At 42.6% G+C, this 12,734-nt stretch overlaps 1 protein-coding gene across 2 annotated transcripts; it reads right to left on the reverse strand.

The window, feature by feature from the left end:
• Window positions 1-3,749: 3,749 nt before the first annotated feature.
• RNF168 (ring finger protein 168) lies at window positions 3,750-11,571 on the reverse strand. Of its 2 annotated transcripts, none has more exons than XM_082221849.1 (7): window positions 11,220-11,571; window positions 8,760-9,097; window positions 7,797-7,873; window positions 7,486-7,662; window positions 5,590-5,696; window positions 5,037-5,124; window positions 3,750-4,810 (listed from the first exon to the last, which is right to left on the reverse strand). In XM_082221849.1, exons 2-7 carry the CDS (start codon window positions 9,058-9,060, stop codon window positions 4,106-4,108), a joined length of 1,455 nt encoding a protein of 484 aa, XP_082077975.1. In that variant the 5' UTR covers window positions 9,061-9,097; window positions 11,220-11,571; the 3' UTR covers window positions 3,750-4,105. The 2 variants fall into 2 exon arrangements, with proteins under 2 accessions (XP_082077975.1, XP_082077974.1); XM_082221848.1 differs by having other exon boundaries at window positions 11,044-11,570.
• Between the last annotated feature and the right edge of the window lie 1,163 nt (window positions 11,572-12,734).

Here is a 12,734-nt window from a genome sequence, read left to right on the forward strand (position 1 = left end):
TTAGCCGCCCTGAGCCCGGTCTTGGCTGGGGAGGGCGGGATATAAATAAAAATTATTATTATTATTATTATTATTATTATTATTATTAATACCGTCAGGTGTAGTGGCAAGGCCTGCTTCCCTGGCATGCGCGCAGCCAAGGGAGGCAGGGGGGGCAGCTGCCCCCCATCAATAAAAACACATAGCTAGCTGAGGTTCTTCCCCCACTCAACAAAATCCTCGCTATGCCCATGCCATGTTCCCTGAGTTAGATATTGGAAGCACTGCTGCATGGTGCATCCATGCAGGGTTAATTCAGTACAACTGATGCAGAATTCAGCAGCCAGGTTGCTCACTGGGGCAATACAGTGTGTATCTGAATACAGTTTGTATCTGTGTATCTGAAGAAGTGTGCATGCACACGAAAGCTTATACCAAGAACTAACTTAGTTGGTCTTTAAGGTGCTACAGGAAGGAATTTTTTTATTTTGACTGGGGCAATACAGTTTGAGCATCTAAAGTGCAAGTACAGTGGTACCTCAGGATGCGAACGGGATCCGTTCCAGAGCCCCGTTCGCATCCAGAAGCAAACATAACTAGTGACGACACTTCTGCGCACACGCACGTCGCTTTTCACCGCTTCTGCGCATGACGGCATTTTGAGCGTCTGCGCATGTGCAAAGGGAGAAACCCGGAAATAACTTGCTCCGTTACTTCCGGGTTGCCACGGAGTGCAACTCGAACACGCTCAACATGAAGCATATTCAACCCGAGGTATGACTGTAGATAAATAGGTACTGCTGAGGCAGGAAGGTAAACAGCGTTTTCATGCGCTCCATCACGGTCCTCCCATGTGCCAGTAATTAAGTCATGCTGGCCACGTGACCCAGAAAGCTGTCTGTGGACAAACACTGGCTTCCTCGGCCTGAAAAGTGAGATGAGTGCCGCACCCCATAGTTGCCTTTGACTAGACTTAACTGTCCAGGGGTCCTTTACCAAAAAATACGCCTCTCTCTCCCCCCCCCATATTCAGTGGCCTGGGCCCTGTGATCATCAGTGGAGGCCCTTCAGAGGCAATGCAAGAACAGGCCTTTTCTGTGGTGGCTCCTCACTTGTGGAACGCTCTCCCGCCGGAGGCTCACCTGGCACCTTCATTACTTATCTTCTGATGCCAGGTGAAAACATTTCTCAGGAACTAGGCCTTTTAAAATATATTTATGGGAGTGGGGTTTATTGGTTTGTTTAGGGGGGTTGTTACGTATTTTCTTCTCTCATTTTGTATTTTTATGTTGTGAACTGTCATCTTCAGATGAAGGGTGGTATACAAATCTAATTAATAATAGTAATAATAAAGAATGGGCCGTCATCACCAACCGCTTCATGGAAGGTAATGCACAGCCACAGAAAGTAGTGGGACTGACATGAGCTCCCTTCGAGTGGAGTCCCCATGGCACCACCTTGAAGACAAGCCAGATGCACCCTCTCCTGGTGGACCACATAAGCACAGCCATGTCCAGCTGAGCTAGGTAAAAAATCTGGAATGGAAATGGTAGCAATCATTTTTGTATATTGCTTTCATGCAGTATCTGTTCTAGTATCAATGGAGTACTTAGATAAATATATACATTTGCGCCTCCTCCTGCTGGACTTATGCCTCAAAGTGCACTACTACATTTTTTACAATTATCCTATAAGCCATGGACAGCCAACATAATGCCCTCCAGATGCTGTTGGACTAAACTCCCAGAATCCCTGGCTACTGGTCACCATGACTGGGGCTGATGGGAACTGTAGTCCAACTTCTGGTTACCTCTGCTGTATAGGCATCATCATATAAGGTAAATCAGTATTTCCCACATTGCAAAAAGGACTGGCACTTAAAGTAGTTAACCTAAGGCTATCTAGTTGATTCATGAAGTGAGTTTTGAAGCTGGTTCAGGTCAATTTGATTCCTAGTTTAGGTTGCAATCCTAATCCATGACTGGAAGAAGTGGAAGTATGATGGAGCAGCACATCCAGCTGTGCTTGCACCAACCAGGGTGAAAGGTAGAAGTAGCAGGGAAAGGGAAGGTCTTGCATGGACTCTGGAGGCCTTTGTGAGATTTTGGACAGTCCCGCAAGATCTTGTGAGACCTTCCCAGAGGTCAGAGAGCTTAAAAGCTCTTTCTGCACAGAAGAAACCCAGTGTGCAATCTGTACAATTGAGTTCTGACTGGCCACCAAGCGCGTAAAGCTGTGATTGTGCAAGTTAAATGCATGCAAGTTGTAAGTCAACTATGTTTCTGATGTGGAAGTGAGTTCTGTTGCTTAAAACAGCACAATCCATGCACAAAATGGCGGTATCAGCATGTTGCTCTGAGGTTTGAAAATCTTAGAGGGAAGACACCCCCCCCCCGAATAGTCTAATGAGTACTGAACATGTTCAGTGGTCACAGAATACTGTTGATGAAAAATGGAAAAATGGGTGTGAGGGAATATCAAATGGGGTATCATGAAATTTTTTAAAACCTATAAATAACAATTAGAATGTCATTGAAGAGGGTATGGCTGACTGGAACACTGAGCAGGAACACTCCACAATTCTAATTCAGTATGATAAAAGCATTAAAAGCTTCTTAAAAAATGGTAGGCAGACCACCATGATAATCTCTCTGAAATGTGCAAAATTTGTTTTTAAAGTGAATTTAATCAACTGGAACTACAAAACGTTATTTTTACAGTTTTCTATAAAGTGTACCTCAATGCAGTTGAATATATACAACATTGGATGCAACTTGACAGTGCTTCAAATTAAGAGCAAACTACAGGCGAATCCCCACTTATGTAGCAGTTCCATTCCGGGATGCATGCAAACAGGGATTCCCCTGTTCGGCCCCCATTTCACCCCCTTTTGGTACCATTTTTGGTGTGCAAGTCAGCGAGAGGATGTGTGCTGATTGTGTGCAATTGGGGAGTTGCCTGTAAATGTGATGGAGCTGCTGTACTATTCAAACAGTCTGAAATAATGTGTTTGTGGAAGGAAGGAGATTACTTACTCTAATTGTATCTGAAGATTTACTTTCCAGATGATCTTAACTTCTGATTAATATACTATCTGCAGCAAATATTCCAAAAAAGGAGAAAATAACTGAGAAGTCTTCTACATAACACTGGCCAGGAAATTTTTGAAGTAATCTTCATTTCGTCAAACTAACTCTGAGGTTCAGGAAGGGGTCTTTAAGTTTCATTTTTATCAGAGCTGTAACTAGTTTAGAGATTGTAGGACATTATAAAAATATTGCTCAGGAGATGGTTATTATGAAATTTAGAATATGAAATATTCATTTGTATATATTGTGGAAATTATTTAATGTCACCATGTTTTTTATGGGAAATGTACTTATTACTGTAAAAAATATGAATTAATTATTAATGGGGGGGGAATATGCACAGGCTCCATCTTCAGACATTACTTGAATATATGTTAAGATCCCCTACTGAACTGTGGAAATTCATTCAAGGTAGGATAGTTTTCTCATGAAGCTTGAAAGCCATTTTAATGGATTATGTTCTAATCAAATAATTCCAAGAAATAGAGGGAAACACTGGGGTGGGGGGGAATAGGAATTCTTAAGTTCAGGGCAGATATATATAGGGGAAATGTGAAAGATGACATTTGGGTCATTTACTATGTGTTCCAGCAACAAAAATGTAAGTCTGAATCAACATCATCAACAGTGTCAAGGTTATACTGACCCATCAAACAGAGTGATGTCTCAGTTCAAGCCAAGTTTACATATTTTTTCAAATTTTCTTACTATTGTTGTGGTAGGGAACTGGGAGGGGGTAATAGGAAACTGGTTTGATTACACAGTGAACACTACATGAGCTGTAGTGCATGATGGTTTTAAACAAACCTCTCTCTTGACATTCAGAGCAACCTGTTACCATGCATGCGTTATCAAGAAGTGAATTGCAACAAGTAAAAGCAAGTGGGCATACAGCAGGCACAACTGATTCCCAATCAAGTTTCACATTAATTCTGAGAGCACTTGATCCCTCAAGAAATAATTGTTTGACTAGGTCAGCTTTTCAACAGTGCCCCTTCATTAACTCCAATCAATGTCATGAAAGTATTACTGTTCATCTAGTTTGTTGCAGGCCTCTTAAACATCTGAATAATTGTTTTTTGCTTGCTTGAAAGCACTTCTGCATCTTTTGAGCTAGAGCTGTTGACACAATTCAAAACATTTCCTCCTTTTACAGAAGGTGACTTTGCCTGGAGCTGGTTAGAGGGTTTCCAGTTCTCATTGTGGGAGCTTCTGTGTGGTTTTCGTTTATCTGTTTCAAGTGGGCTGTTTGAAGACTTTGAGTTCTTTGAAAGCCTGCTCCGTTTCCTTGCAACTGGAGATTCTTTTACTGACTGAGATGTTGTAGGACGCAAATGGTATTCATCTGGAGACCCTTTTTTGCGATTTAGCATGTTCTGTTCTTTGTCCATTTCCCTCTGAAGCTTCAGAGCCAGACGTCTATCCTCTTCTTCTTGCTTTTGCCTTTCATAAAACTGCTGCTCCAAACTTATCTGCCTTTCTATATCATCCATCTCTTCTTCATCGTCAGTTTGTGAGAAAGTTCTTTTCCTTTTATCATTTAAGTATGAATCAACTGCTGCTTCAGGGAAGGATTCTTGAGATGTTCTCAACTGCATGTCTATTGTAAAACTCTCATTTTTATAGTCATAACCATCCGCACCTCTCTTTGCCTCCCTGATTGCCTGTGGAGATAGTGCAGGCATTTCATGTTCTCTTCCCTTTTCTCTTGATGTACAGATGTGTTTAGTGTTGCTGCTCTCCTGGAAGAAAGAAATGTGCAAATTATAGCTGTCAAATACAGTTCACTATTCCCAAAAGATTTTGCATGTACTCATGTTATAAATAAGAAAAAGAACTGGCATTCATATTGGCAATACGGAGTATGGAAATGTATGGGATATTAAAATTTCCATAGATATCACATGTGCTTATATGAGAATCCTGAAATCTTTATATTCCACAGGAATCAAGATATGTATACATTACCTCAGAAAAGGAGCCATAGCGTTCTTCTTGCAAATTTTTAAAGCACCTCTTTGGAGGCAAGGAATTAAAGGGCTTTGGAGACAAATACCTTAAGGAAAAAGGAACATAAGTATACTTTTACAGCATGTGAAGAACAAAGTCTTAAGGCAAAGTCAACATAATTCTTAACTTAATACTATCCTATTTCTATTCAGAAGTAAGTCCTACTGAAATCAGTAGGTAAGTGGGACTAAGACTGCAGTCTAAGAGCAGAGCATGTGGCAAAATGTTATAAAACTAAGCTTTTTTTATTGCTTATGCTGCCAGGAGCAACAGTGGAAAAGCATGTGGTCAGAACCAGCTTGGGGAAGTCCAAACTAGGCCAAGTTTTCCAAAATGCACCACCTTCATATTGTTTTTTTTAAAAAAACCACAACCCCATCAATTGAAAACTGCCAAAATAAAGTCATATCATAAAGCTCCTATTATCATACTGTTAAATTTCTCCTTCCATGGTGTATATAACGACTTATGTACCAAGAAACCAAGAGACAAATTACTGGATCCAACTTACTTTTTAATGTCCACAGAACTGCAGCTTTTGCTTTTTGATGTTTTGCCAGAATCAGAGGGGGAGGGTCCATGTGACAGGCTGTTCATTTGCTCCTCAGCAGAGCTGTTCTGTATTGACAAAAAAGCACAGCAATATAAATAAACATGTTTTTATACAGTCATTAGTCTTTTGGCACAATTTAATACAATCCTAATACATGCAAATGATTTAAACCATTATAAACAAACTCTAATATATCCGTACTGTTCCCAACAAAGGAAACTCTTAGAGCCCTTATTTATATCATACAGAGTTCCCAGAGTGTTGAAATAAAATGCTATCATGAGGCCATCACCCACCAAATCTCCCTAATAAGAGGGAGGTGTAAAAGAAGCATATGTGTGATAGAAGAGGGCAGAACCCACCCCCCTCAGAAACATCTGATTGAAGAATTCAGGGACAGAACCTCTGAGTAGGCTCTAATGTAAAACACCAATGAAAGAAACCACTGTTACTGAGACCAAACCCAGGTGGAACTTTCCTCCCATCTACAATAGAATCCAGTGGGTTTTCATTGCCACCACCTCCCATTATGGAAGAAAATGGGTTTTGGCTTTTACCTGGTTCAATATGTGCTCATTTCGCTAGGAACACTTCTAGGTTTAATCTTAAGATTCATTCATAACAGGCATTAGATTCTTAACTAGAAGTAGGAATATTAAAGAAAAATGTTCACAAGTGAAGCCCACTAATTTAAATTAAAAGTTATAGGTTGGAATTTCCTGCATTTGTAATATAAATGTGTAATCTGTAGTCATTTCAAAACTCAGAATTCTTCCAAGTTACATCTTTTAATTTTTAACACAGCTTTTTTCAATTCCAGTTTAATCAGAATAGTCAAAGGAGGTAGATCTTGTGAAACCAGGGGAAAATGTTACATTGAGATAGTGAAATAAGCAGACTACATAGAATAAATGTTCAATACACTGATAATATCTACTTTTTATGCAGAAAGCAGATAAATGTTGGCATCCATCTGCCTCAAAAGAAAATGGATTAGTCCTCCAGAGGTGATGTCAAACTGCTGGAGAATCATAGTGGCTGTTGTGGCTGCAGAGACCCGTAATTCTTAACTGCTGCCTCCCGCATTGTTTCTGCTGCATTAGCAGCCCAGAAGTGACCTCTCCAAGGTGCTAGCCTGGGCAGTATGCATGGATGCCCTGGGCTGCTCAGATGACAAGAGCCCTCTCTCTTAGCATCGCTAATGTGGTCCAAAGGGAAGTAGAGCAATACATTTCGTACCAGCTTTCTGGCTGCAGGAGTTGCCAGAAAGAGGCATACAAGACACCACCCAACTGCCTTAAGGACTTTGAATCTATATACTGTTTACTTCTTAGCCTTTTCTTCTCCCAAAGATGTCCCACAAAGTAGCAGGTAGAGGTATTTTGCTCTGGGTTTACTCCCAAAGCCTTTCTCACAAATGAGTATAGCTGCAAGGCAGCAGAGGTTTAGCATCAGTTTTCCCTCTCCTAGATGGGCTGCCTTCCCATGCTGATGAGCCCCATCTTGGGGCATATATAGGTTCTTTAGATAAGTAACACTGAAAAGGTGCCTGGTATGTACCTTCAAATTTTAAGGCTTGAGAAAATAAATTGATGGTATTCTAAGTCACACTTTTTGGAACATCCCGTCTGCACAAGCATTATAGCTTGCCAAATGGAACAATCTTCCCCTCTCTTTGCTCTGTGCACTGTTCTGGGGTATTCTTTTGATCCCCTCTAAGCCAGGAGGCACTGGGGGCAGGTGGGGATGCCTCACTGCATAAGTGAAAGCCCTTATGCAGGACTTCAACCGATGGGGCGTATTGTCCTGAGAATTTAATTGAACTGAGTTATCTACCATCAAGCTGCTACTTACCAGATCGCAACTTAGTTTCCGTGCCAATATTTCATCTAGTAGTAATTGTTCTTCCATCTGTTTTTTCCTTTCTTCTGCTAGCCTCTGTTCTTCTTCCTCTTCTGCCAATAGCCTTTGAATATACTCTTTGCTTGCATTGCTTGCTTCTTCTTCATGAGCCAGTCGTTCTGCTTCTGCCTGAAGTAAGAGTTTATCATAACTTATTTCTGACTTTTTCTTGCAGTTTAGAGACTGAATATCTTAGCCAAAAGCTTTTTCTTTTGACTGCAGCTTTTGTGGTTTTTTTTCTGAAAACAGCTTTCTAGATTTACCTTGCTTATCTCTTCTTCATACTCCTGTCTTAATTCTCCAGGTTTACTTAAACAGCGCACTGGCTGATGTAGGCACACTATCCAGAAAAGAAAAGATTTGAGAAATATAGTTATTATTGAACCAATTAAGGACTGTAGTTTTCCTATAAAGAAACATCAAGTTCCAATTTAATCTCAGTACTATATGACAGAATACACTTCTAAAGTCACATCAAAATGCAGTTGATCACTTAAGTGCTGTTCTGTCACTGACAGTTTCTGACTTCCTTGGCACTAAAGGATTAAGTAAACCTCCAATGTAAATAAATAAAAGAAGGCTTCAAAGTTTTTCAAAAGAAACTGCAATTGTTTGTTTCAGCCCTTGCACTCTTTGATTTGACTTCTTTAGTAATGGACAAATTCTTGAACTAAGTTCCAAAGAACTACACAACTAGTTCTGTGAATCCAAAAGGGCTTTAAATGCTACTGAAATAGAAGATTAAAAAATAATAATAATTTGGCTAAAGGTCAAAGGAAACTTTTTTAATTATTATTTCACTGGGCTAGGACAAGCTCTTAGTGTAAAACTAAATTCTGGCCCAGAGGTTTCAAACCCATTCATGTAGACAAGACTATTCCAATTCTGTAGTGCTCACTTTCAGCAATGGTTACTTTTCCATATTCTATTACTTCAGCCTTGCAAATAAACCAGGAAATGCTGGTACCCACAAATGTTTTACTGTCCACCTGCCCACTATCTACACTGTAGCCATGCCAATGCCTTAAAAAACATTCCCCACCAAAGCAGTCCTTTTTGAGCTTTCAAATGTGTCATTGTCTCGCCACCTGGAGGATATCTTTACTTTCTCCAGACCACAAGGTGGATGCCTGGATACTTAATTTACTGTGTTTCCAAAAGCATTATTCTAACCTTTTAAACATTTGTAACATATTTATAACGCCATATATGCCAGGTTTACTCACTATCTTCTTCTACATCCTGTCCACTAATTCTGCGTTGGCATTCTTCTGGAAAATGTTTTTGAATCTTTTCCCATAATTCCAAATTAATAAGAGTGTTATTGCGGGCATTATATCGTGCCCAAGAAGAGACTCGCCGACGACAGAAAGGGCAGTACAGGCTGCTCTTTTCCACTGTAAGCTGAAAACAGGAGTTGCAGAGAGTGTGGTTGCATGGCAGTGTGACTGGTTCCAGTAAAATCTCCATGCAGATATTACAGCGACAGTCAGATAAGGACAGTGGAGCCTCCGATTTCTTCGACATGCTGTCTAAGGGAAGGTGACTAGTGCATCATCAGCATCTGAAACCATAACACAGCATCTACTTAGAATCATCAAAAATGCAGAAAGTTATCAGTATTGGCTCAGCTATTTGACTCTTTACCTTACAATGTTCTCAACATCCTTCTCTGATCTAACCTTTTTATCACACCTTTTCCAATGGTGTATGTTTGCTGTGCACACTGTATAACAGGGGTCAGCAAACTTTTCCCACAGGGAGCCGGTCCACTGTCCCTCACACCTTGTGGAAGGCCAGACTATCTATCTATCTATCTATCTATCTATCTATCTATCTATCGAATTCCTATGCACACTGCGAGAGGGGCAAGTAGTCCTCCTCCCGGCCCCAGCTGCCTTCTCAGTTTGCCGCCTGCTTCATTCGCCCAAGGGCTGGCAGTGGTGGCGCGAAACGGGCTTCCTCTCCACCTAGAGAAAGAAGGCGCTGTGCTTACCTTCCCAGGGGCTGCCGCCACTGTCACCACCACCGCCACTTCTTGTGAAGCGGATAGGCAGAGCAAGCTCATCCGCTCTGGCCCACAGGAGTACCAGCAGAAGGAAGAGGCCGAGTGGCGGCGGCGCTGCCAATCAAATGCAGCTGAGGTAAATGCGGCGTTTGATTGGCAGAGCTGCCACCGCTCGGCCGCTTCCGTCACCATCGCCAGGAGTCTCGGCTTCGCAGCGGGTTCCAGCTTCACGGCGCTGGCCCGATCTAGGAGCCAGGTGGGCCTGATCCGGCCCAGGGGCCTTAGTTTGCTGACCCCTGCTGTTTAAGTTTTACATAGAGCAGTCCTATCAACTATGAGCCTGCATCAACATATTTGGTGTTCATTCAAGAGCCTGTGCTTTGCTTTATTTTAGGATATCCTCTGCCAATTTACAGCTTGAGGTATTAGAAGTACTGGGCTTGCATGTTCCCCTCTCTTTACAACTGGGCAAGAGGAGGACTTCTACAAAGTTTAGTTTTGCTAAAGAATTGTGGCTCAGCTTTACATGTGGTCAGTGTCAAAACAACCAACTAGCCTTATTGGCTTCAGTCTTCTCTATGTATGTATATGGAGGAATACAGCAGAAGTCCTTATCTTCACTTGTTAAATGGGATGAAAGCAAGCATGTATTCATGTTTTACTAACTGAAAGTGGTTGAAATGAATTGAAATACCAGTTTCCAGTCCAAAGAGAAACCTGCAGCTGCTTTTACATGTGCCTGTGAAGCTCAAAATTCTAGTAAGAACCCTGCTTAGTATTATTGTTAATTTCAACAATTTGTTTAACACTTAGTCATAGTCATCTCTAATTCAGTGTACAGGAGGTCCAATAAGATGAAAAATAAATGAACGCTATAGAATCAGAATTCATCAAAAAAGTTTGTTGCAATAAAAAAATTCAGTAAGCACGAGAAGATCACCAGGGAGGGGGCCCAAAATACTGACAGTAAGGCTCTTTGTGGGTACAAACCATGTATCTGAGCCATGGGGCAATGGTGTGTGTTAACAGCAACTCCTGTGATGGCCCCAGTGATTAGGAATATAAAGGATCAGTCAGTCCCTGAGATATCCCAGGTCCAAGTTGCTAAAAGCCTTGTAAATTAATACAAAATCCTTGAACCTGGACTGGTAGCATATGGGCAGTCAGTGCAAGCTTCTGAGTACTGTAGTTACATGCATTTACATTGCATAAAACAGTATTTTCATTACAAGTAGGCATCATGCTGTTTAAGGTATAAGTAGGCAGGTTTTTATTAAAAGCTGCTTGCCAATTTAGATACAAAAATGGCTTTACAAAACAATGTGCACAGATATAGGATACTGGTGCAGGAACATAGGTCAATTCAAAAAGCACTGATAATTTCTAAACAGAAAAATGGGGCGGGGCTGACCGTGAGAGACCACTCCCATAAACAAAAGCTTACTCAAGGTATGTCGAGTCAAACCACTAAGAATCCTATTCGCATTTCACCTGAAACTCACCTACATGCACCGTTTTCTGGTTCCCAACTTGTTTTAATAAGATTTTTTTTTTGCCCGAAGACTACAGGGGTGTGTGCGCGCACAACAGGAAGTTTGGTCAGAGATATGTGTGCTCAATTCCCTTCCACGAACATTTCAGTGAATAAACACGGGAAAGTGCGGGCTGCGAGTCCTACTGTTACTGCGGTTGGTTCTCCTCGTCCTCCTCTTCTTCTTCTCCTCACACACTTGGAGAAAAGTTCTTCAGCTTCCCCACTGTCAGGAGCGAAGGCCAAGAAGCCTCTCGACGTCCGCCCCACATTTCTAGGCCAGAGGCCTAGGAAACATTCGCCTCAGGGGGGCCCGGCTGACAAGTGGGAACTAAGCGGAGCCTGAGGCCGCGGGGCTTCCAGAACCGATTCACCGTTCCGACGCTTGACTTCCCGTTGCTAGGCGCCAAAATGGAGACCCCGGAAGAGGAAACCGCGCGCGAGCCCGGCGACTCGTTGTCCGCCTGTCTCGGAATTCTGACCCGCCACTTCCCCCCCCCCCCGTTCCACGCGCGTGCGCGAGAGAGCCCGCCCAACGGCTAGCTTTTATTCCGGGAAAGGGCGAGGGAGCGGGAGAGGCGCCTAACCTGCCTCAGCGCGCCCAGACGACGCGCGCATGCGTCCCAACGGACTCCTGTACAGCCACGCCTACAAGCGCGTGAAGGGGAATCCCGCCCCTTTCTGCCTCTGCGCTAGCCCTGCCGCAGGCTTCGAGCGTGGAATAATCGGGTTGCAATACTGCAACTGGTGCGGGGAGGGCCAGTGCGGGTGTGTGCTGTTTGATTCGCAGCACCGCAGGCTTTTGAGTACTATGGTGGGGGAAAGCGCTTATTGAGCCACAATGTATAAAATAATGAAACACTAATAATTGCAAGATTGCTGTACTCATTTTGAGAGCTTTTTGTGTTTATGCTCAAGTGTTTTGTCCCCCCCCCCATAGTGTTTATACAATTGGTTCAGTCTGTTTGGGCAACGACTTTAGAAAACGAACCAACCGTTATTTGCTTTTTAAGATTGCAGTTAATTATATTTTGACAACCGTTTTTAGCTTAAGAGGAGGTTGGAGGACCATAAGGTCCTGGGGGTGGGGGGGTGGGTGGGGGAGTGGTGTCTAAATGCAATAAGCGACTTGGGACCAGCTTACCTGAAAGAGTGCTTTCTGTGATGGAAATGGGCACAGAGCTTACTCAGAGGCATACTGTGGGTGCCTCCACCCAGGCTGGCCCAAAACATTTTGGCACCTGAAGTGTACCCCAAAATAGCACTCCACTACCCACCAGGAAAGAAAAGGTGAGAGAAGATCTACATCAGGAGCGAGAGAGGGAAGAAAAATCAACAGGATTTGCTGCTTCTCTAGATCCTGCCACCTGAGGCAGTTGCCTCACCTTGCCTTGTGCATGGGCCAGCCCTGGTGAAGAAAATTGCTTTTCAGTAGTAGTGCTTTTCTCAGAGAGACCAACTTGAAGCCATCTCAGTGGGTGTTTTGGTGCCAACTGAATACGTTTCTGCTCTTTTAAATTATTATGCAGTCTAATTAGAGCTGTATGAGCAGCAGGAAATGGCCTTTTCAGGGGCCCCCCACAGTGGGAAGCCATGTTGTCATCATCTCCCCTCTCCATTTTCCCCCTTAGTTTTTAAACTTGATATATTTCAGTTATATTA

Source organism: Podarcis vaucheri (assembly GCF_965113315.1).
Source record: "Podarcis vaucheri genome assembly, chromosome: 5".
NCBI classification, from domain to species: domain Eukaryota; kingdom Metazoa; phylum Chordata; class Lepidosauria; order Squamata; family Lacertidae; genus Podarcis; species Podarcis vaucheri.